This window comes from Amphibalanus amphitrite, unplaced genomic scaffold, assembly GCF_019059575.1.
Source record: "Amphibalanus amphitrite isolate SeventyFive unplaced genomic scaffold, NRLGWU_Aamphi_draft 000400F_arrow, whole genome shotgun sequence".
NCBI lineage: Eukaryota > Metazoa > Arthropoda > Thecostraca > Balanomorpha > Balanidae > Amphibalanus > Amphibalanus amphitrite.
Window position 1 is genome coordinate 121,112 of NW_024881894.1, and position 25,740 is coordinate 146,851.

Here is a 25,740-nt window from a genome sequence, read left to right on the forward strand (position 1 = left end):
GACCATTTTCGCCACATTGTCCCTCGAAAGCCCAAATTTGACTTTTGAGATAGTTGATTTTACCCCAGACGTCACCGATTAGCCTGATAGCTCGAAATTGGATGCCAAAGGTAGGTATGCTGCGACTTGACAGCGGAGGCGCTCTTTTTTAGCGATGCTTTATATCGTTGAGTCTTTGGGACTTAAAGGCTGTAAGGCACTTAGACAGTCTGTAGGGCGCTTGGCGAATCTGTAAATTCTCAGTAAGCCCTACTGCGGCTCCGCGAGCCCGAGTAGGGCCCCCGCGAGTCGTACAAGGGCCCCGTGTGGCACAAACTTCTATGTACAGCAACGCATGAGTAATGAAGAGAATATTGTTTTGGGCCCTTTGAGACACTTGGGACACATTGTTTTGGGCCCTTTGAGACCCTTTTCCTTGAGGGCCCCTCGAAACCTAACCCCCCCCCCCACACACACACACCTCTGATGTCATTTCTCCGGCCCTGATTGTGTAGTCTCTATAAAACAGCTTCAAAATCGGTGTTTTGTATTGGCATTTCAGCAATATGTTTGTGCTCATGTACATTATTCTACATAGGTAGCATGTTTAACGTTTACAGGAATGGTATGCTTGCATCATTGTACTCGTACAAACGACAACAAATAAACGCATCCAATGATAACATGTCACGATCTAGACACACATCCGGATCACTTGTTCGCTTCTAAAACCTATAATCACATACTCGATCGGACGCTCGACATGCATACAGTCACTCCCTTGTCAATATTTTGACCGAATTGACTGGAAGACAATTCATGAAAAACTCCAGCGATAAGGAAGCATGTTTTTTAATAAAATAAATTATATGTTCAAACCACTTTAAAACACTGTGAAAACATGCCTTTCTGTATATCTTCTAACAGGTAATCCGTTATTTACAGACCCTTTTCTTCGGCGGAAAAATGACTTGCAAAACATCTCAGTAAACCTCTCAAACATATCCAAACCATACAATCTAGTGTCGAGTAAAACGCACCCCCATACATCACTGGAAGAGAGAAATCGGCACGGCGGTCGGTCCTGTCACCATCGTTCGCCATACTTCATCGGGTCAGATCACCGGACGACAAGGGGTCATCACGAGACGCGACCGCGATTGCACGGGGGCTGCGCGCCCCCCGGAGCGGCGACACACCGCGCCGGACGCCGGTCCGCGGATACCGTCCTATCCGCCCGGTCCACCGGATACCGGTGCCCGCCCCCCCCCCCCCCCGAGCCCAGACGGCCGCCTCCGGCCAATAAAAAGACGGATCATTCGCCCACCAGCGTGCGTACCAGAGTGGCGAGGACGGCGCCAGGGACCCCACCCGCACGGAGCGCACGGCGCGGGCGCCACTGCACCCCTACGGACCACTGCGGCACGCGTATCGACATATTTACAGAGCGAGCTCATGGCGCGTTCCACGAGGCGATCTCGGAGACTCGCGATAAATCTTTGGAGAAAATAAATAACAATCACACACATATTGGCAAACCGTCAGATCAACGGCGGCCGGGCGGCCCCCCAGGTCCATTCGTGCCTCCCCGGCCCCCACCACAACCGATTACCATTCGCCCGCCCTCCGATCTCACTCCCGCCCGGCCGCTGCCCGGCCCTCAGCCGTGTCCGTCAGACCTGCCGCGCGCAGCTCCCTCGCGCCGCGCCGGCTCACGTTTCATAGTACATTTCTCTGTATCCGGCCAGCGCGGAGAGCAGCGTGGAGCTGCCGCCGTCCATACCCTCCTCCTTCATCGGCGCCGGCGCGTACTCGAACTTGCGCTCCGACTGTCGTCCGGGCGGCGCCGGCTGCGCGCCGTAGGCGGCCGCCAGCGCGCACTGCGGCGCCTCCTGGCCGGCGGGGCCCAGCCGGTCGGCCCGCTGCTGGTACAGCTGGTGGAGCTCCATGCCCGGCATGCCCTTCAGGTAGCGGTCGAACTCGTTGCGGTCGACGTCCAGGTCGTCCTGGGGGACGGGCACGCCGCAGGCGGGCATCTGCTGGCCGCCCGACATGGCCGGGTAGCCGGCGGCCGGCGGCGCCGACAGCGGACCGCCGTGGTAGCCCATCTGGGAGGCCGCCTGGTGCTTCTGCTCCATCATGTAGTCTGCAACAGGCGGGAGAGGCGGGTCAGGTCCCCGGGACGCCCAGCGCCGACCGGCAATCGGCCTCCACAACGAACTCGCACACCGACTGAGTATGACAGATGACCAACGGGCCCGCCATTGGCCATCAAATCGCTAATCGTGGGCGGTTATCTCATCTGCAAACGTAAGCTCTCCGGTGCCTGATATCTGAGCATTTGGCAGGCAAGGTCCAAACGTCAGGCTGCTCTCCACAGGCCACCTAGCGAGCTGCTACACCGGGAGGGGGCAGCGTCGGAGGCTGCGTCGGCACTGGAAAAATGGCGTCCGAGAGCGGCGGCGCGGCCGGTGGTCCGTCCGTGTTGACAGTAAGCCCCGCCATGTCGGCGGCAGATCCCAATCTGGTCCCGGTGACGGCCGGCCTGCCGGATCGGCCGGCGGCGCCGTGATCGATCGGCGGCGAGCCGGCATTCTGCCGAGCTGCCGCCGGCCGCTGGACATTGCTAAATGTTACCAGATCCCGTCAGCGGCGACAGCCACTGCCACGGGTCGACAGCGCGGCGTCGGACCGGGCGCGGCGGTCGGCGGGCACCCGGCAGCGCGGCTCGGGACGGGCGCGGCCGCCGAGACGCCGGCTGGCTGCCACAGAGTCGCTACTGAGTCGCTACCGAGTACCGGGGCATCCCGAGAGTGCTCGGCCTTGGCGAGACTGGCACGGCGCCGGTGAGTCAAAGGACGACATTTCCGTGCACGGCCGTCCGGCGCCCACTCGGCCCCGCCGGAGAGCCGAGCGGAACTGGCGACAGGCGCACCCCAAATTCCCGGCACTCGGCCGCCGAGAGCCTCCCAGGGACGGTCCCACTCCGCCCTATATAGGGCCTCCCAGGGACGGTCCCCGCTCCGCCCTATATAGGGCCTCCCAGGGACGGTCCCCGCTCCGCCCTATATGATATAGGGCCCTGGCTCCGCGGCGCCGTACCGCCGAGCCGCGACTCGGAGCGTGGCCGGTCACTCGATGAGACATTTAATCTGGCGGAATTCCCAGCGGCATGCTCATGACGTGCTCGGAAATGCTCCTCCGAACCCGGGTGGCGGGTGTACACGGCGGTCCGCATCATTTTCCGTGACGATCGGACCATCTTTGGGTGTGAGACGGGGTCCGGAACCACGGGTGGCATGTGTGACATCAAATGCGTGCCAAAAAGGTCCGAGGACACGGCATAAGAACATGGCGATGAAACTGGAGGCGATGTTTAGGAGAGCTGTCGAGCTCCCAAGCAAACCCAACGGCACGATTTTTGGGTACAACTCTTTTGGTCTAAAAAGATTACTCGTTAGGGTACGTTTTCACCTAAGCACAATGTCAGGTCCCAGAAATCACGCTCGGTAAAAAGGTGACTGCTCGGGGCGAATGGGTCACAGGCGCGCGCCGGAGAGCCATCTCCGGCGGTGGCATTAGTATTCCGCCTGTCCCGCGATCGGTTCATTGGACTTGCATCGACAACTGTGGCCGAAGCGGAGCGCCGGCTCATACATATTCCCTTCGGCAGGACTTCCTCGCCTTCTCACACCTTTTTCGTTGACAAACAGGGCGAGCAGGACGCGGCGAACGGGTGACATAACAGGGTTTTTGCCGCCACTGATGGCCGTCCCAGTTACCGGAGGGCGACGACAGCCTTTTTTCACACGGAGGGCGTTTAAGCGGTGTATCTGATACTGCGACGCCTTTTGTGCATTACCGGCTAGGCGAGCTCCATGGTAAGTGGCGATTCTGGGAAAAGCCAACGGTCTTCTTGGAAAGGCCCACTTCACTAAGCATTCAAAGACCCAGGCGGTGCTGGGAATTAGCTGTTCACATAACGCATTGTGTAGTCCTAGCAGAATAAATCAATTAATATAATCATCGCACCTGATGCTGATTGATGCCATAAGCTATTGTCTTTATCCTGTAGTAAATAATGGCCTTTTCCCCGTGTTGCTGGACGCTTAAATTACCAGCAGCCAGGCGGCTTCCCCAATAGTGACCCTCCGGCTCCTCCATCCCGGGAGAGCTGACCCTCCATCCCGGGAGAGCTGACCCTCCCAGCTCGGACTCCATCCCGGCAGAGGACCCTCCATCCCGGGAGAGGTGACCCTCCCAGCTCGGACTCCATCCCTTCAGAGGACCCTCCCAGCTCGGACTCCATCCCGGCAGAGGACCCTCCCAGCTCGGACTCCATCCCGGCAGAGGACCCTCCATCCCGGGAGAGCTGACGCCTGACCCTCCCAGCTCGGACTCCATCCCGGCAGAGGACCCTCCATCCCGGCCGAGGACCGGCCGCCATCGCCGTCTCGCCGTCGCATTAGCCGCGTCCAATGAGCGGGCGGCGACCTGCACTGGGCCATCCGTTAGCGGGACGGCCGTGTCGGCCGGGCGGCGCGCCGGATACATCAGATCGGGCCGGCGCGGCGGCTGCAGTGCGGGCCGCGCGCCGCGCGCCGGGGACAGCGGAACACAGCCTGCGGACCGCGCTCTGCACTCGGCCGCAGACTGGGAGATCAGCGATCGCAGAGCCTATATGATTCGGATGACCACAGCGAACACCATGCTGCATCAATCTGCTTCGGAACTTTGACAGAAACAGGTGTAAATCGGGTGTCGCCGTTTCGGTTTATACAAATGCCGCGTATACTTGAACATCTGTCGGGCATAAATGTGTTCCTAGAAGGCGGCGGCGTGCGCACAATCTGATGGCTGCGAGCTCTCGGTCCGGTGGCGGTCGGCGCGCAGAGCTCCCAGTGTTCCGGCACGCTCCGATATCGATCTGGCCGGCCGGTGACGGAGTGGGCTGACCCTGGTATGCCACCGGAGGTGCGCCCGGCAGAGACGGGGAGGGGGGGGGGGGCTGCCGCCGACAGATGGATCTAAAACCGCTGCTACCAAACGCTGAGGGCTGACCCTTTGCAGAGACACGTGACAGGACACCCAGCTAATACCGCTGCAGACCACACTGTCACGTGGTTCCAGTCCGATGGCCACCGACACTAGTAGATATAAGAGTCACGTGGTCCAGAGCAGGTGGCCTTTGCAAACCACGTGACCTGCGGGCCCTGATTGCCGCTCTGCGAGGTCAGGTGGTGCGGCGGCTGTGTCGCGGATTCCGGCCGGGTGCGTCACTCTAATCCGTCTGCGTCGGCGGTCGGCGCCGTGACGGATCGGGCGGCGGTCGGTGAGCCGCCGCTCTCGGAACAGGGCACGGCCATTAGCATAGGCTGCCGGCGGTGGCGCGGCGCGGCGAGCTGACGGCCACCGTGACCGCGGCGCCGCGACTGTCGGCGGATCTGAGCGGGCGCCGCCACCGCAGACTCCGTCCCCGCTCTGAGAGCCAACCTGCTACACGCTACACGGACAGCCGCGGCCGTCTGAGAGGGAGCCGGAGACTGCAGCTCACCGCTGCACGGAGAGCCCGCGACAGCCTACACTGGATGGACGACAAGGGCGCGGCTGCCAGCGATCAGATGGGTGGCGGCCGACCAGCCCGTCCTCTGATTGTTGATCAGATTTAGGCCCAAAGAGGTGTGGCCCAGGGCCATGAAGCATGGTGACAGCAAAGCGAGCTTTCAGCAAGCTCATTATGAAGATAAAGAGGAAAGTAAACACTGCAAGAGAAAGGCGAAACCGGGATAAGATGACAAAGAAGATCAGATGACAGGGACTGAGGAAATGAAAGCAAGCCTGAAATACAGCGAGAGATAATGCAGGTGTGGTGACAGGCACAAGCTCCTCACGCCGGTGCTGACCTGACCATGTGACACCACTCCCCCCCCCAACCTGTCCCCGGCGGTGGCGTACCTTCGTAGGCGCGCTCAGCGGCCTGCTGCTGGTAGGCGGCGGCGGCGGCGGCGGCGGCGGCGGCGGGGCTGTCGGCCGACCGGCCGTAGTAGTCGTACTGGGGCGACACCAGCGGCGGCGGCGTGCACGGCTCGGGCGGCGTGGCGCGCGCCGTCAGACCCAGCCGGCCGCCGTACGGCTGCGCCACGTTCTTCAGGTAGCCAGAGCGGCCCGGACCGAACACGCTCATCAGCTGCGACACGGGGTTGTCGTCGCCGGGCGTGCCGGCGCCCGCCTTGTCGCCCTCGAGCGGCGACATCTCGGGCGTGGGCAGTCCGACGGCGGCCGGCGCCGGCTCGCCGCCGAAGGGCGCCGCCGGCCCGTAGCCGGCCGTCTGGTACGGCTCCTCGGGGCTGCCGCGCGGTGACGTGTCTGGCGTGCTGAGGCCCGTGAAGCCGTAGGCGGGCTCGCGGCCGTAGCGGCCGGGGCCGCACGCCAGCTCGTCCTCCTGTTTGACGGAGAAGGCGGACGGCGGCGGGTCGGCCGAGGCGGGCTCTGTGTCGGAGCGGTCGGAGCGCGCGGCGCCCGCTCCCGCCGACCGGGACGGCGCCGTGCCCGCGGAGCCGCCGGAGCCGCCCGCCGAGCCGCCCTTCGCCTTGGCCTGTTTGCGGCGCCGGGGCCGGTACTTGTAGTTGGGGTGTTTCTGCATGTGCTGGACGCGCAGCCGCTCGGCCTCCTCGACGAACGGCCGCCGGTCGTGCGGCGTCAGGCCGCGCCACTTCTTACCTGGGGAGACAGAACGGAGCCGGTTAGACGGGGCAGCGAGCATGGGGCAGCACTACACGGAACAGCAATAGGTGCACGGATAATTGGTAGGCCGATCTGACAAGCCTTACTTACTGCGAAGGGTAACATGAGTAAGCATGAGCACAAAACCGTTTACATTAAAACGCGCAGCGTGATGAATTTGAGGCGCACGTCATTTATAACACACGGTGAGTAGACACAGGGTGGGTAGCGGGCAGCGGCGGACCCACGGGGCAGGGGTGCGGTCGGGCGCCGGCTGACAGCGGGTCACGATCGCCCCCCGCCGGGTCAAACAATCCGCTGACATCTGACGTATGTACGACCGGAGCCGTCTATAGATCGCCGCACACAGGGGTGCGTGAAAACCCACACCGGAACCATAACTCGTGCCGGAACGGCAGCTCCCAGCGCGGAAGCGCGGCCGGCCGGGAAACGGCGCTCCCATAAACGTGAGTCAGCGGCCGGTCCGACCGGGCGGCGGCCGGCCCCGAGCGGCCGCCGCCGGCAGTATCTCTGTCACCACCCCCTAACGAATCGGCGCAATTAGCTGCGGCCGCCCCACGTCACCGTCTCGTGACGCTGCCCATCACGTCACGTCACGGCGGGCCCGTCCGCAACCCATGTGTCATGCTGCTAATTGCTTATTTAATCTTTCCCATCCCGGCCAATTTATCACGTCATTAGTACATTAAATAAAATTGCATGCACCGAATTCATTACGTGCAGAGGTACACCGCAGGCATGATATCGTGATGTAGCATCGTATAAAATGAAATGAAATCCCACAAAACTGCAGAGGCCGGGGCCGTATTATAGCTGGCATGACCTCATGTCACACCCCATTATGCAGCCGGCCGGCCGGACGGGGCCGCGGCAGGACGCGCCGCTTTGTGGGAATGACTGACAGGATACAGACAGTGATACAGATTACGGACCTGAGCACATACAACAGCCCAAAGCACAACCGAAACACTTCAGCAGATGCTTTAACATCAGCCCATAAAGTATTACCCAGGACTATGCATCATGCTTCGGTACCCAATTACCACGTCTTCCACGTGAGTGATCCCTTATCGCATGGCATTTCGAAAGATAAAAGATCCAGGTCATACGCAGCGAAGAAGACTAAAACACACCACGCATTACATTCGATCCACCGCACTTCGACGTCATCTCACATTTCTATCCCATCAGCACAGTCCCATCAGCACATAGAATCCCATCAGCACAGCTCCATCAGCCTGGGCTCGGCGGAAGCGGCGATTAGAGGCGGCTCTTCCGGCCGGCGCGGCCTCTTAATTAGTCGCGTTATCGCGCCAGTACGGTACGGCCGCTGGTAAGTAGCCGACTAACGAGACGGGCCACCGACCCGGCACACTGCGGCACAGTCACGGCACAGGTATAAGACACACGGTCACGGCACAGGTGAGGCACAGTCACGGTGTAGCCACCGCACCCGCCAAAACACCCATCGTGAGACCGGTGCGAAGGAGGGGACGGATGGGATGAGAAGATAGGAGTAAGATGTAGGGATGTTATAAAATGATCATCCTTTTATCATTATCCTTATCATATGATCAATATTGGGCTGGCTGCCTACCCGTGGCTGCCCAGAGCAGTTCTTCCATCTACCCGTGGCTGCCCGGCGCAGTTCTTCCATCTCTCTGTGCTGGCGGGGTAGGTAAGGATGTTACCGCTGTTACCGGAAGCTCCGTCACATCCTGCCCCTCTGCGGCCTCCGAGGGCGGGTTAATTGGCGCCGCTAAGTGGTCCTATCTCCTCATCGCGGCGGCTGAACCACCTGTGTCGCTGAGTAACGCCTCCGCCACCGTCATGGGAGAGCTGCCCCCTCCCTCCCCCCCTCCCAGCGCGGGACGGTCGAGGGTGCATACCGCGGCCACACCTGTTGTGATTTGAGGACAGGTGCGGCTAATCGGCGCCACGGGTACAACAAGGAAGTGCCGCCGTCCACCGGGGGGGGGGGGGCCGGGGGGAGGGGGCAAACGAGACCCGGAGAACGCGGCGCTGTACCTACACGCTATGGCAGGGCGCCGGAGAAAAACGGCCCGCGACTCGTCTACATGTGGCGACACCGTGTCTCTATGTCCGCCAGTCCGGATGTAGTGCAGCGAACCCTCGGACGCGACAGCATGCTAATCAGTATTTACTTCACCGGACAGACTTCTGTCTAATGGACTAGCAGGCAAAAGGGATTAGCGGAGACGCAGTTTCCGAGAGCGCGATGTCCTAACAGCCGGTTGGAGTGTCTGTCCTTGAGGAATGTTTTCTGGAGCACAGCGCACGGCTGACATTAAAAACGGGGCTCACCAGTGTGACGATGTCTTTCCTTATCAGATAGCTGGGAAGGATTACTCTGGTCGTTTTATACATCTGATCCACGCAACAGGGAGCAAAGAACTTCAACAGAAAGAGATCAAGAAAGCGGATAAAAACGATCAAGAATGTGATAAAGGACTAGCGGATGACAGGGGGGGGGGACAAATAAATGAAAACACACGAAAATGTAAATGACTGCCACCCTCCGACGACATACATTTGTGATTTTGCTGAAGTAGATGCCAGTCAAACGGCAAAGTAAGACCGTCAACACACAGGTCGTTCTATTTTTCCATTCGCCGTCGACTGTTTGTTCTCATCTTGTCTGACATCAAAAACTTTGGATAATTGGGGCTCATCTGACAGCGTACACCAACTGTATCCTGTTTATCCGATTAACAAAACAAGGTGTCTCGCCATTATCTCTGTATCGGGCGGACGCCGACGCGGGCCGGGGAAGTCTTCTCCGACCTCGCCCAGCTGCGCCCCGTGGGCCGCGGTAAACAGGCGCTCACGATTTCGGGTGTGAGCGAGGCGCGGGATTAATCACTGCTGTCATCGGAGACGGATACCGTCCACCGGCCGGGTGTCCGGCCACACGGAACAGGTGTAGCCGTCTCCATCTATCTGTATTGCAATCCCAACATCCGCAGTGAGGCACAATCAAAACAATTAAAAATGTTCTTATTCTAAAGGTCGTTCTCCACGGTACATGTTTTGCGCGTTTTTAATGACGTTTTAACGCTTTTTTGATGTTTTGCGAGTTTTTCATGATCCGGCGTTGATCTGTACCATTAAATTACACGGTGCCATCTCCACGGCGGAAGATTTGTCAAAAATCGAAAAACGCGTGGCTTCATAAAATTAAAAAACTGCAAAACTCGTAAAACGCGTCAGTTGTGTCATGCAAAACTCGTAAAACTTTTAAAAAGCGCAAAACTCTCATTTGTAAAAACGCGCGATTTTATCCAAACATTTGGATCGAATGAAAGTTTTCCGGTTTTTGAGAAGGCTAAAGAGGTAATCATTCTGCTATTAATACCATTTTACGGTGAAATAGATGCAATGGAAAGTGTGGAAAGCGATGAAACGATAGAAAATCGATAGAAGGCATCGACGACAGCAATCAACACAATGCTACGGAAGCCTTTATGCCACCAGTTGATGGAGCCACTATTCGCCGGCTTTTGAATCATAACATGTTTGCCATCGACGGCTCCACAGCAGTTGGGGAACTGCCACACACCCCAGAATTCACGGGCACACTGGTGCCGCTCTGCGGTGGTTGGAAACGCCATGACCTTTGGCCCCAGCTCGGACCACAAACGCAAAACTCAATGATAATTTTCGGCACAGTGGCCCTACCCGATCCGGTAGGACTCCGACACCGTCTTCATTGAACCACCGGCTGAAAGGAATCGGAGGGTCACTGCCAGTCGCCCCACGGAGAGATGGGTTCACGCGACACGCATACACGTATGCTGCATGCTGTATGTATATTGTCACGAATCAGGGCCAGGAGCCCATCGAAGTCAGCAGCGGACATCCAGAAGTAGCGGAGATGGGCTGATGGATCTGCTGCTCTCATCTCTTGCACCATTTCTCGCGACTCGCCATAAAGTCTTGTAACAAACTAACTAAAAGCGTAAAAAGCGCAAAACTCGCAAAACTCGCAAAAGCGTCCGTTAAAAAGCGCAAAAAGCGCAAAACTCTCGTTTGCTAAAACGCGTAAAAACCGAAAATATTTACACGTGGAGACAGTACTTTACATACAAACTAACAAACCTCCTCACAGAATATATTCGCGTTTTTTTTTCTCAGCCTTTCCCTTTTTGTGGAATGGCGTGGTTTTTGCTGCTATCTGTTCGTCTGGCTGGCTGCCGTCGTCGCAGGTCCGGTCTGTCCGTTCCCATGGGCGGGCGGCGGACACCCCTGTCCGGCTGTCCGGCTGTCCGGGGCTGTCCGGTGTGTGTTCCTCACTAGGGTGTCTCGAAAAATAAAGTTGACATGCCTATAGTCAAAAACATTTGCAATCGAGTCTGCTGGTTTCGAAAATCGCAATTAAAAAATTATGAGCCATTGTCTTCAACAAGCGCAGTCGCGATTTCCAAAAGCTTGCACCTACTTTTCGGGCGTTGCAGTCTCCATTGGTTTTGCTTGGTGTTAGTGGCAGTAATAATACGGTGGTTTTCACGAAAGTCTCAGGCAGAGTTCGTGGGTGAAGAGTTTAAGCGTAGTTTCAAGTCGGTATTTAATTGACTTTATTTAGTGTAGACGTTGTCGATACACTTTTTAAAGTCACGCCTGTAATGCGACCTTCGCTTCAGCGCAACTAAACTCTGGACAAACCACGTCCCATAATCTCAGTCGGAACTCGGACCAGACACGCTAGCGCCACAGACGCCTAGTTGACAGTCGAGCCCCTCGAGCCCAACCGCGGCAGCAGCACAGGGATAACTTTCGTCTGCTCTAACCATAATCATAGTACCCAAGCCACAATCGTGAGCCGTCTCGTGACCAGGGCCTACTTGCCACTTGGCGAGGACGAGAACGACGCCCGCTGCCGCCTGGAGGCTTGGTGAGTTTCACCTCGAGGGGCTGCGCCCGCCAGTGTTGATTGAACTCTCGTGCGGTGTCGACTGTCGATGTATGCATTGGTGGTGAAGTTCCTCATTCATTCTCAGGCCATGGCAAAGCCCGGTCCAAGTACCCGTAACCAGACCGTGGTCCCGGTCCTGAATGTCCACCCAGCAGACCTTCCTCCAGCTCCAATGGTCTCTTACACTGGCGGATCTGCAGGGAGGGGGCATTTAGGGCTATGCCATCTCAAAGGCCTAAAGTGACCTGTTTGCCCCCCCCCCCCCCAACGATAATGAAACATAGTTCAATCAGTGCGTGGCCCAGGAGCCGAGTTAAACAGGGGGTGTTTTACCACCTCCCGGCCCGCAAAGGTTGCGCCAAGCACCGACCCGGAGCGGGTTAACTGGTCGACAAAAGTAATGTGAAGTGTTTACAAAGTGATATAAAGGCATGGGTCGGGTGGGTTACCATTTCTTTATTTTTGTCTTTTTAGTTAAAAAAATGTTCATCGTGTCAGGGCTGTGACGTAAAATAAGTGGCCTAAATCCGATGAGAAAATAGGATTTGGTGGTACGCTAGGTTTGGCTCCTGCTTGAGTTGCCCCCCCCCCCAAAAAAAACGCAAATATGGATCCGCTAGTCTTCCTCGCACGCAGCTTCCGTGGAGAAGCGATGTTCTCCGATGATTCCTGAAGCAGAGGAATGCTGCTAGCGCATAAGAGTGTCGCAGAAGCGTGTCGGTCATGACGGCCGATATCAATGTCAGCCGTGCAAAGTCAAGGCTCGACCTCCCACTTATCCGGACAAAAAAAAGGAATGGAGTGCGCTCAAGAGCAAGACAGAAACGTAGAAAACGCCGTATATCATGTGTGTTGGCATTCTTACTGCATTTTACCTAGTCAGTGACATGGATATTAGCTTTTAGCATAACCTACTGTCAGCAGGATGAGTATCACTCAGGTAGCAATTTTTGGATATGTTGCGCTAGGAAAATGTTTTAGCAAATGTTTATGCACCAAATGTATTGATTTGTTGAAAGATCGCAAGCTGAAGCGAGAACGCATTTATACGGTTTACGTGAAAATAACACCGAAGAAACCATATGGAGACTGCAACGCCTGAAATTGTCAGGAAAGGGTTACGATAGACGAGGTGCGCTGGTTCTTAACATTAAATGAAAATTTTTTAATCATCATTTCATGACATAATAAGGCTAGATGCAAGTGGTTTTTGCTATAGGAAGTGAATTAATTTTTTTGACCCCACTTTCGAGACACCCTATTCCTCACGTGTCAGCTCGGCCGTCCGGCCCGTGTGCGCGCCTGTCTGCACTCGGAGGGCCCGACACCGAGACCGCGAGAGAGCCGCGGGGGAGGGGGAGGGAGAGAGCGAGAGAGAGAGAGAGAGAGAGAGAGAGAGAGAGAGAGAGAGAGAGAGAGAGAGAGAGAGAGAGAGAGAGAGAGAGAGAGAGGACATGGCGACCATGAGATGGAGAGCAGAAGACAATGGCTCAGCAAGAGAAATGATCCCTCTGAAAGGGTGGCCAGCGAATGCTTTAGAACAATTATGAAACTGGATCATCATACCTATAGGTATATAGTTTTGACATTTCTATTGGCGCCCTTGTTACCTACATTTGTACGTTTATTTTCTGCTGAATGGAGTTAATCAACTAGAACAGGGCCTACCTGCAATTAAACGTTTCTGGTATGTGGGCTTGATAAGACGTAACTTGCAAACATTCACAGCTCTAGACATCATAACTACGGTGACTGCGTTAGGACCGTATAAAATGTCATTTAACAACTGGGAACCAATGACTCAAAACCATTACAGATCTGCTACACCTGGTGACAAATGTAGCTGCACGCCTGATGGCACGCTGACAAATTCTTCACATCATATGTCATAGAATTACTACGATAAGCTCGTTAGTCTCTGAACTATCCTTGCAGAGATACCCAGACCGAACAAATCGGTTGACAGGGGTCTGCGGTAGGGGTATGCTCCGTTTCGTCCTTGATCCTCCTCGTTACATCGGGAGCGGGTTGGTGCGGTTTCCCGGCCGCGGGACGGTCGACAGGCCGAGTTCCCGCAGCGACGTCCGGTCGCAGGCCGTCCGCCGGGCCGGGGACATCTCCGGCACCGCACCCCGCTGGGCGGCCGCTCGGTCAGACCGTGACCGGGCACGGTCGCCGCTGACCCCCGCCGGCAGAGGATGGCCCGATACCGATCCACGCGCGCCGCCTGTCGGCATCTCCGGCGCGCCGCTCCAGGAATGCGCCGTTGACGACGCGCTGGCGACAGTCGGCGCAGACGCGTGGCGCGCGATGGTGACCGGTGATCGAGACCACCCGCCGCCGTCCGTGCGGCCGCCCACATTCCCGCCGAGCTCAGAGGCCAGTTGGCCCACTTGGGATGACGGCGCGAAATGGATTCCTCCGCTGAGGCGTGAGGGCCGCGGCCGGAGCGAATACCAAACAGACCAAATTTGGATCAACCCCAATTGGATTAAAACGATAAAAACGTTTTTGAGTACTCAGAGGAAAATCAAACGAAACCCCCAGACCTCCATGGTTTCGAGAGTCTAACGTCAGATGCACGCCGCCGGTCGGAGCGCGCCTCCTCGAGTTGTTGAGAGCCGGCGGACGGTGCGGGCCGGGGGAGTGGGACGGCGTTTTTGCGGGCGCCGCGCGGGGCCGCGGTGGCGGCCGGTGACGCCGCTGACCGATCGTCGCCGTCCGGCCCGCCGACGGCACCGCCGGGTGGTCTCATCACGGATGCAGCGCGGCGCCGGCCGCCCTGTCCGCCGCCGCCGCCGATATGTCCAGATGCACATGATCTGCGTGCGTCCCAGCGGCAGCGATAGGGCCCGACGGGGGCGCACACCTCGCCGGCTGGTGGCGGCGCTTCCCGAGAGTCCACATCTGCCACAAGTATCAGCTCACTCACCCATCTTTGATCTGGTCACCATTTCGTCGAGTAGGTATTGCCTTATAAAATCGACAGTCAGGTGAAACCAGCGCAATCGGCTGTTCTCAGTGCTACTCTCCTGTGCTCCATTGCAGTTTCCAAAGGAATCTAACGGTGTTATCTTTCTATGCCAAAACGGAGTTTCTGAGGACGTGGGAGCAAAGTAGCGACGTAGCTGAGGAAGATCTAGATACAAGTTGTTCGCGGCGTCGGCTGTCGTTCCAGCTCAGTGAACGGTCCCCCGTTTAGGTACCAGTGGCAGAGACCGCGCTGACATCTCACAGCCGATCGGTCCACTCCTATCCTCTCGGAGCCGCACGTTGTTGGACGGTCGGTAGAATGCGGCGCATTTTTCTCCGATACACACTGGTTGTCATTCAATATTCCAGAGTGATATGTTCTACAAAACACCAACACGTCCCACACTTCACTAGCATAAAGCCCCAGTCCCAACTCTGCAAGCTGAATCATCTCTGCAAGCGCTGCAGCTGCCTACAAACGATACGCGCCCAGCCCCGCATGTGTGGCTGTCCGGTGTCCACGCCACTGTAAAGCGTATGCACATTTCGAATTCAAACATTCAGCGGGCCGCAAATGGAGGCGGGGCGACACGGTGGGAACAGTTCGGGCGTCCGGCGCGTCAGTCCGTCCGCGGCGCCGCCACTCTGTGTGACGAGCCGGCCGGGAGGCTGGGTCTCAGACCGCCTTCCCCTCTACTCCTGCTCAGTCCCTGCCTGCAGCAGACCCAGCTCAGTGAACTGCAGCCCGCCCCGGCCCCAGCTCAGAGCTCTGCGGCCCGCCGCGGTGTCAGAGCTGCGGTGACGTCATGGTCAGTCCGGTGAGCGGCGCCACCTGCCGGCCTCTGCGGCTGCTGTTTGAACAGCGCCCCCCACTGCAGCGGCAGCTGGGAGCTGTCGGAGCGGAGAGCCCCCCCCCCCCTCTCAGCGGCGCCGGCGGCCGGGGGAACTCCGGCGGCGGCGGCGCCGCACGGCCCGGCACTCGGACTCGGCTCGGCCAAATATGATGGCCGGTATGCCGGGAGCGGCCGGCGCTGACATGACGTCTTGTTCGGCGGCCGGCGGGGGTCGGCGGCGCCTCCGAGTCTCCGGGACCGGTCCGCGGCGACAGCGGCGGCCCGCGGGCCGTGCGGCGCGCTCAGCTCTCAGAGGCCGGCGCCACCGGTACCCAGTCGTGAGCGGCGCGCAGATAGAGGGGTACCCGCGGAGGGGGTTCTGAAAACGCTGCCCGCACTCTGGATACGGAGCTAGCTCCCTACATCCTGTCTGCGGCCCGCAAAACCTGCCACCTAGCGTCGGTCACACGGGCTCGTACGAGCAGTGAATGCCGGTCCTCCGTCACTCTGCAACATTTCACATGGACGGCTCAATACCAGATGCAGGATGCTATTTTCGTTTACCCGCAGATCCATTTTTGCTCCTGGTAATCTCCCTTAATTAAGAGATCAACACTGCCGACCAGCGATTACAAATTGCTACCGGTCTCTGCACGACTAAAACCATCGAACGTGCTGGAAAAACTGATGGGATTATTTTAAGCCTAATTACTCCAATCATCTTTCATTTAAAGTTAATTTTTCATCGATTTCAGTGCATTTCATCAAACCGCTGAACCCACTAGAAGATTGGGCTTATCTTTGTGGTTGATTCGAAGCATGCAGATGACATAATTGACATTGGTCTGCGGCGGTTATGGCTGCCCGGATAGGGTACGTATCCGTCCTCGGGACCTATGGAGAGTGTCGGCCCACGGGCCACTCTGGACCGATAGTGCTCAGTGTCCACCCTCGGGACACTCGGGTCCTGTGGAAAGTGTCCAGTGTCCACCCTTGGGACCGATCACCGCCGCCGCCGCCCAGCCCCTTGATGAATCGAGGAAAAGGCCCTCGCCTGTATGTCGCATAAATCTGCGAAAGCTGCTACGAGAAATGTTAGGGTATCGGGTTTCAAGTCTGTAGCATGCAGCACATGCTGATCGGGCATCCCGGCCGAGCAGGGTCCGTCCGACCCCGCGCCGAGCCCGACTGATACGCGCTGTCACGACACTGTGCGGCCCCGCCGCCACCTCCTCCACCGCCCGACCTAATCGGACGGACACCGGCGGCAAAACAAAAACAGCTCTTCCCACGGGCGGCGGGGGCCGGCGCGCGATGTGCGCCTCCGATACTGTCCGGTTTTTCAGCGCGCGGCCGTCCCCGGCCGGCCGATTCGTCATCCTCAGCCGGACGGCTCGTCATTTATAAGCTGCGTCGTGTTGTCAGCCGCAGCGGAGAGACATCTCTGCGCCCGCCGGCACCGCGCAGACGCGAGAGCAGGAACCGTAAAAACGGCCAAAATCAGCCGAAATATTGCAATATTCGGCACAAAAAATGCCTGCATCACTTCTTTGAGTTCGTTCAGCCGAGATCTAGATTTGGAATGCTCGGGGCATGCAGCCGACATTGGATCAGTCTGTCATCTGCGGCGACACCGTTACAAATCATCACGAGCCGACGGCCGTCCGTGTGGGCCGCGGGCGAGGCCCAGTCTGATCCTGATGGGGCGTCCCGGCGGGGATCGGCAGACACCACGGCCGGGCGCCACGGCAGTGCAGGACCTAGGCCTGGGCGACCGTCGGAAGCCGATTCAGTATAGTCTGGCCAGATATACTGAGACCAGTAAGTCGATACGGGAGCACCGTATAGCTACTACGCAAACCACAAACCACCGATCGGGACCAGCTCCCTATCCAGTCGTCCTAACTGCCGCGTCAGTCGACGACATCTGAACCGTGGGTGACTGAGGCGGAGGCTGTCGGCCCGCGGCGGCAGCCCGGTGGATCGGTGCCCTACGCATACCTCTCCCCGACAAGTCGCCGGTTCTCACCGGCCCGTTCGATGCCGTTTGCGATCTGATCGGTGGCCGCCGGCGTCTGCCGACAGGCTCGCCGGCTACCGGCGCGCAGCGCGCGCAGACAACTGTCACGACGGCGACTTCCCGAATTTATAAACACGCGCAAAAACGGCCGGCCGGCTTCCTCGTCTCTTCGTGCAGAAACGTCAACAAACGTCGCTCAGTATCGGTCGCGGTGGCTGCTTTTTGTCGGCCGATCGCATCTAATCTCCGTGTGCCCCGCCACCCGAGGCACTTCTGCGGGAGGGCAATGCTGCGGTATGTGTGCCGCTGAAGGGACATCAGTCGGGTTCAATGCGGGTCACCGGGTCTGGAAGCCTGAACTCCACAGCTACTGGCTGCACAGCGAGTCTGATTGGCGAGTTCACCAACATAACGACGTCGAAAACGCCGCCGGTGCACCGCAAAACCGACATTGCCGCAGGCGAATGCATAATAAACGCCTCGCTAAAAATCGGCTGCAGATCTTACAACTTACAGGCGGCGTAGCGTAAAAACGGCTGCGGAGAGGGAATTAACTTGTAATACGTACTTGTAATGCCTGGTAGAGAGCCTATCAATGTCATCTTGACAGTCGGTTTGAGTCGATAGTGGTTGGACACGACAGATTCGGCACTAAACACTCGTCTCGACTAACCGAACTGGCGGACACCGGGCCAGAGCCGACCGAGCCTGGACGCTCGTTTTGGACGGAACAGCTTGTAGTGATATGGCTAGCGCGATTGAAAACCTCCTTTGCCTTTCACAGTCTTGCAGGGAAGGCGTTTGGTGACTTCCCAGCTGATGTTGCAAGAAGTAAAAGGTTCGAACATGTTGCGGCAGTTTTAGTTCCGGTGGGTACTCGGGCAGCTCTGGTGAGCTCGATCGAATCCGGCGGCGTGTGACATTGTGCCGGTTCTCAGACGGGTTCCCAGCCGGCGTCCGGCAGACGCGGCCCAGTCGCACGCATCCCCGCTCGTGATGGCACTATTTACGGGCATCGCCATAAACAGGGCCTAATTCCCGAGTGGGTACCATCAGATATACCTCCAGCTGATCCGTGCAATGTCTTAATTACGGAGCGCCGGCAAAAAGTGGTCACAAAAAGGCCGCTCTCGGGTGACCTCGGCGGCCGGGTGGGTCCGCCCCCGCCGCCCGGTCCCGGCCGGCGCAGAGAGCCGCGGGTCAGGCCGGGTCACCGGGGAGGCGACCCGGCCCGGTCGGAGGGTGCCGAGACCAGCGGTCACCGCCAGTTCCCCGCCGAGGGACGGCCGGCGTCCGTCCGACCGCACTCCGAGCCGGAAAAGCGCTCCCCGCCGGCCCCGGTTTTCCTGCTGTCCGCTCCCCGAGACCAAACCGGGCGCCGCGATGAGTAAAAGACACGTTCTCGGTTGTAATAAAGCGGGTTTATTAGCCCGGTGGCGGCTGCAGTCATCTGGAGAGCCGGGGAATCGGTGTTTTCGGCGACTTTGCATGAGACCTGTCGCTGGTTAGTCATGGTTTTGAGGTAAACACAATTGATTGCATGACATGCAGCGTCTGTGTAAAAATGCATGGACCGAAAAAGCGCGCTATTCCGGTGTTTTCAGTACGGGCGCGGACGCTAACGAATGAGTACAGCACGCTAATTGAGCCGGCTTATCAGGTCTCAATTAGTCATGATCCAGTATTCAGTTCCTGTGACCAGTGCAGGAAGGTGCCCAGGACGCCAAAAGACTGTTATCAACTCATCTGAAGCGCAGGTGTCGTTGCATATTCCTAACGGCTGATTAACATCATTTATTTAAGGTAAAGGCGTTGCATTAGGAGTAAAAACGGAGCGGCCCTAATCGGGTTACCAGACCTCGCCTTTCACTTCGTCGGCCCCCGTCACTGAGGTCAATGGTTCATTCTCATACCCGCCCTGCGACAGATGAAAACCTTGAATCAATGTTTGGGTGATGCAGTGTCGGGGCCCATGCAAAGTCCATCCATCAGTTAGTGACGCCTGATGCATTTCTGGTGGCTTTTCCAATGTCTCCCAGGACCCAGGCTTCCACCAGTCTCGCTAATCCGCGAGTGGGGTTGTCGAATGATGTCTCAATGACTACCTCTCTATCGTTTCACACACAAATTGCCGAGCCATCTCCCGGGGCGATGTGACTGGACTGGACGGTATATGCCCCCTCCCCGTCCCACGGCGTGGTACAGACAGCTCCGTTAGTACACCGCCGGCCGTCGGACGGCCCTGCCGCGTCCGACGCCCTCGTCACGCGCCGGCCGACAAATGGCTGCGGACGGCGCCGGCACCTCGGCCGACCGGCCGCGCTCAGGTCACCGGGGAGGGGCGGGTCACGTGAATTACTCCCGACCCGAGGCGGCGGTGTGACCGAGAGCGCGAGAAAAGCGCACAAAAACGCGCCATAAAAACAAATAACATCACTTTACCCACGATAAACGTGCTAATGCTTCACTGGGCTATCGCGGCCCGGAGAGCCGTTCGTGCCCCTCACTCGGCGGCGATAAGAGTGAGATGTTTCACAGCCTCGCGCCGCTTCATAGTGACCGACTTTCGAAAAGGACCCGGCTTAGTCAGCATTTGAACCGGGCAGCCGGTGCGGTTGGTGCCCTGGCCTCGCTAGCAACAATACTCCTTGGAATGAGGCTTGTCCCCATTGATTCGGTGGACGGAGTGAAATGTTTGTCAAAACAACACGGCGACGACAATGCATTCAGTTTCGGCTTATAGCTCCGCTTCGGCTGATTCGTTAAGCCCAATTTCGCAAAAGTAGCTACTGTGCATGCATAGCTTTGCAAAGTTTGGGCACCATTCATGTGCTCAGTGTTTACAATCCTTGACCGCTGCCCCAGAAGTCACCGTCCAAGGTGCTGCATAGTTCGAGTCAGTTGGTATTGCTGATCGAACTCGGGTCGACTGACCACAACAGGGCGACACTGGAGCCGTGCGTGCCGCCCCCCACACCCTCGCAGGCCGGCGGACCAGATAGGCCCGCCGCGCCGGCCGGCCGGCGGAACGGCTGGACCGCACCTGAATGGACCCGCGCCAGCCTTGGAACGTAAAAGTGCATCGAATATGTAAGCAGATTGGCGGCAAAACAGCCGATTGTGAGCACACAGCCGTATATCATCAGCAGTCATCACCAGCGTCGACAGGCGGTCTGTCGGCAATGGAGCACGACACGGCAGCCACAGGCGGCACTATAACGATAGGACGGAAAGTGTCGGCGATGTGTTAAAACAAAACATCGAATGGCAATTGCATGTTATCAGCGAAAGTGAGGAACGCGTAACTTAATGTGCTTTATTTAGAAATCGATAATGTCAAAAGCTTACGATGAATAAGATGCGAGTAAATAAAATAAGGAGTAATAAATTGTAGGTACACGAGTAGCGCTGATTTAATCAGGAGTAGGTAAGTAGCATCGTAATTATATTTATTCTGAACAGAGAAATTGTATCAAATGGTCTACCCGTGCATAGGTACGTAGGGTGGCCATGCAGGGAGTTTCGCGCTCCATTTTTATGAAACAGCCAGTTCCTAATGATTTTGTGAAGAGCTGCAGAAAGAAAATTGAGATAGCATGACAGACATCGGCCACATCTCGTGAAAAATCGGAATAGTCTGCATTCCATGACCTAAGTCTTAGTGATAGTTTTCGTATCCGAGGGATCGGTCTGCCTGTAATCGGAGCATCGCAGACCCTGCACAAGACCCGAGTCATGTGCCCTCAGTCGGGCCCAGCTCCGTGTGAAGTCGCCCATCTCCTGCTGGGGGACCGTCGCCAGATCCCCGCGGCCCTCCGCCGGTGTCTGACGCAGTGCCCCGCGCCGTGACACCCGTCTCCGACGGCAGGTCAGCTCAGCTCCGTCACCGCACCACCAGGATGTTCACGCGGCCCGTGACACCTGTATGTGATGGCGCCGAGCAGTGTCCCTGCGAGGGGAGCCGTCCGTCAGAGGCCGGCGTACGGCGGCTGACGGTCGACCGGTCCGGTCCGGTCCGCCGGCCCCCCGCGACCGACACGTGTCGGCACCGTCCGGCCGCCAGCGCTCCCTCATCTAATGACGCCCGCTCGAGCGCTGATTGATTCGATGTCGCCGATGGAGCGCATCTCATGCATGCTAGTGGACCACCGGCGGCCGGACGGCAGCCAACACCGCGTGCTGGGTCGACTTAGCATAAACGGAGGAGCCGCGCGGCCGGCTTCCCAGTAGCGCGACTGGAGTCGGAGGGTGTCCGACGGGGCGAACACAGCTCTGTGCGCGCTCTGTGGTTGCCGCTTCCGTGCTCGTTATGGGCGGTAGTTGTCAGTAACGGGATCAGCCGGGACACGAGCCCTATTCAGCCTCCGTTCCCGGAGACACACAGTGTGCAGGCAACCGAGCCGAGAGATAGGCCAGTGTCGACGCTGGCATAGCCTTGGTCGCATTGATGGTCCTTGGATATGGGTGTCCGTGAGTGTCGAAAACAGTAACTCTACATCGGCCTGTCCGGTTCCCGGCATGCATTACTCACGGAGCGGGCTGACCTCGTGCGCGCGGCGCAGATCCTCTCCGGCTCGCCGCCCCCGGCGCGCACTCAGAGATCTAATGGCCCGGACTCCCCGCAGCGTGCCGGCAGCGCAAATCCCCGCGCCGTCAGTCCACGCACATACCCGGCGCGCCGCGACCCCCGCTCGCCGGCGCGGGCCATCAGCGCGCGCACCGCAGACTGTCGCGTGTGCGTGGCCGGGCCGGATTCCGGGCGCATCTGGCCGGTCGGCGCGTCACGACCGAGGCTGCCTCGACGGTCCGCTGCATGGCCCAGGGCTTACCGCCGGCGACCTCGGCGGCCGCAGCTGGCCCCGGGCGCCGGCCGACATGACTGCATCATTAGTGGTCGCCGGACTTATCGCCGGCCATATCGCCGAGCAGGCAAACAGACCCAGAGTCCCCGGCCCTTCCTCGTCCATCGCTGCAGGCACGCGTGCCGCCCGCCCGCACAGCTCAGGCAGGAAGGTCGGACAATGCACGCGTCCTCAGGATGCACTGAAGACGACTGGTTATGTTGTGTCTCTAGTTTCCAAGGATATGAAAGACAACCCTTTTGTGTTGCAGACGGAGCTCGCTCGCGGTTCATTTGCGTTTGCCTGGTAGCCGGTCCCAGTACCGTGCCCCCGGCCAATGGCCACTAGTGCAGGTCAGTTGTCCAGAACCTGCCGCCCGGCTCCCCATGGCTGCTGCGGCGGCCACAGGTCAGATCCCGGCCGGTCGCGGCCCGCTGCCCCCTCCGTCACTGCGCGGACCGTGAGGCGAAACTGCGCGCCGGCCGGCCTAATTGCCGTGACCGCAGAGACGCCGTCACGGTCGCCACAGGCCGTTACGGGCCCGTCACAGGCCGTCACGGCGTCACGGGCCGCCGCTCCGCGCCGCGGCGGCACACCTGCAGCCGTGTCGGTGTCGGCCGCGGCCCGACACAGCCACCGCAGCGGGTATTTCAGTTAGCGGCCGGCCCCGTCACTTTTCGCCTCATCCGCCGCTTCCGGCCGGCCCCGCCACGACCAGTAAATTTTCATTAGGGTATTAGCAGCCGCGAAATGGGGCTGCGGCGAGACACAAACGGTCGTTTCTTTCTGCAATGTTGCAAACGTTTACGCCGCGGCTGCCAGAGCTGGGGAGCTCGGAGGGCAAAAACGGAGCTGACCCGGGCCACGGCACCGCGCGCGGAATTTGGACAATCCTGGTGACGAGGCCAGCTGGCCGGGACGAGCGTTGCGTGCGCTCGATTTTATGGCGGTCTCCTGCAAATGCTGAGTAATTTTCCCTGTCGGTCGCCGATAAAAAACCTCCGCTCGGCCGCGACCGGTGCACGTCCCCAATGACGTCACGGGAACAGCGACCAATCGGTAGGCAGCGTGAACTGATGGCTGGTGGACCATAGGTCGCCACTGTCGCTACGTGAGGCCTATACCTACTACTACGGTGCTCTAGGCAAACCTGTCCGTGTGAGTTCACCGCTCACGAGCTGGGATCACAAACAGACAAAGTTCCTCACTGCACGGAGCTGAGCTAATTCAGTTACATCATGGGAAATTTGAGATGGATGACCAGCCTAAATAAAACACTAAGTGAAACAACAATAAGCAGGTGAGGTGAAGAAATGATAATTTTCCCATTGAGTAACTGACCTATCCGCTATACGGACAAAGCGAATTAACCCTCTGAAAAAAAAACATACCAAAGCGGCGCGATGGTCGCAATGTGAAAACACAGTTACGATGTTCGTCGATTGAACAGCACTGCTCATTATCTGTGCAACTGGTAAAAATAATCAGGCGAAATACCGATGCATAATTTCAGGCTTCGCTGATGTGGAATCCTACGGCCCTTAAAATTTACAACCGGCTTTCGGTCCCGCCGTTATTACATTCAGGTGCTTTCCAGTAACATCGGAAGGTCGTTTCGCTTACACGTGCATGCGGTGTCGAAATTCGGTTTGCGACTCCGACGCACGAGGCTGAGCTCCCGGCCCTATAACGAAACTGGCTGCCATCCGGCCGGGACAATGAGGCGCGCGCCGTCAGCTGACGCCGTCAGTGACGTCACCGGCCGGCTGATTGCACTGACGTCGCACGGACTGGCCTTCACGCAGTCGAGCCCGGCCACCGACAGGAAAGTCTGCACGATTAATGGCCCGCTTTTAATGAGCCGGCGGCGGCCGGCGCCGTGCGCTGCCCTGCTCTGCTCTCTCTGTACCGGTGTCATGGCGGGGCGGGGCGGGTCGCCGCGCGGGGCCCGCCCGGGGTGGCCTCTGTCAGGGGGGCTGCAGGGGGGGGGGGGCTGCCCGAACTGGTCCGCTGCAGGCCGTCCGCCGGCGGAAGCTCGCCGTCCGCCGGCGCAGCGGCCCCTCCAGAGGCGTGTGCGCCGCCGACCGGTCAGCCGGCGCCCCGCCGCTGCACATTTGCAACAGCAATTCAAGTAATTTTCGCGATATCTTGTTACTTACACGCGGGGACAATGGGCCGGCCGGACAGGAAAATTGCGGCCGCCCGGTCGGCTCGGTGGCGGCTCGTGACGCCGCCGACCCGCCGCTTCCGGCGCTCCGGTGCCGAAAAACAGGCCCGTCGGTCGGCCGGCCCGGGCCGAGTCCCGGTCAGCGCGGGTCGGTCGGCCCGCCCCGGCACCCACCGGTCAGTGTGTGACTCTGTGACGGGTCGGTCGGCCCGCCGCGGCACCCACCGGTCAGTGTGTGACTCTGTGACGGGTCGGTGACGCGCGGCGCTCCCGCCGCTCTCACGGTCATCCCTGGGCGGCCCCGCCCGGCGGCCGGACGCAGCACGGCCCGCCGGCCGGCCGCCATGACGTCAATGAAGAGCCGAGATCGATGGATTAGATATTCGTCTGCCCGCTCGGGTGTCTGTCCGCTGCAAGACGGACAGATAGCCGCTGCAGACGGACGGACGGCAGGAAATTTCCACCGCCCGCGTTGTGTACAAGATGTGCTATCTGTGTAGGTGCATTTAGGATGACACGTTTCCTGAAGATAGGCCGATGTCCGCATCACGGGAACACATCATTCTGACAGAAAGATAAATGGCCAGACCACACTTTCCTTCTTACGGACACCAGCGCGCACAGTTTGCCTACACGAGTGCGAGTAATTGCACTCAGGCATACGGGCATTTTATTGGACTCTGATACGGAGCGCGGGCCAGAGCGCGCTATAAGAGCAGGCGGTCGCATGGCTTATCGAGCGCACGACCCCGCCGGCCTCCCCAGTCTGATGTGCGTTATAGTGAGCGCTGCTCCGGCGGACAGGCCGCTGCCTGCCAATGTGACGGACGGTCAGATGGGCAGTGTCGGACAAAGCGCCGCTGAACGGTGAAGCGACCCGATCAGGACCGAGTCATTTGGGGATCGCTGCTGATTTTGGCGGGTCGGCTATACACATTCCAGAAATAATGGGCCGTCATGTGCCTGGCAGCCATACCCGTATCCCAAGCACTTATTTTAAAAGGTAAACACGGTATTATGTAGTGAACTTACGCCGGGAGGCGTTTCAAAAATACTCAAGTCATTTTTCTTCACAGCATCTGTACCATTCTTGGTACTCTCTGACATCAGACAACTGATCCGTGATAAATCTGCTCTCGCAATTGGATGTCGTGGGAGGTAACATCTAAATCACTCTGCTGGGACTGGATTAGCCCTGCTGTTTGATAACTTCAGACCGCTAATCCTTTTGTAATCGACATGGTACCGAG

At 58.5% G+C, this 25,740-nt stretch overlaps 1 protein-coding gene across 1 annotated transcript in view; it reads right to left on the reverse strand.

The window, feature by feature from the left end:
* Positions 1–512: 512 nt before the first annotated feature.
* Positions 513–25,740, reverse strand: part of LOC122390547 (transcription factor Sox-7-like) — a 58,920-nt gene continuing 33,692 nt past the window's right edge. Inside the window, exons 3-4 of the mRNA XM_043383611.1 lie at positions 5,935–6,699; positions 513–2,125 (exon numbers count right to left, since the gene is read on the reverse strand). Of these exons, the coding sequence (XP_043239546.1) occupies positions 1,692–2,125; positions 5,935–6,699 (1,199 nt within the window). The 3' untranslated portion in view covers positions 513–1,691. The remainder of the gene's footprint in view (positions 2,126–5,934; positions 6,700–25,740) is intronic.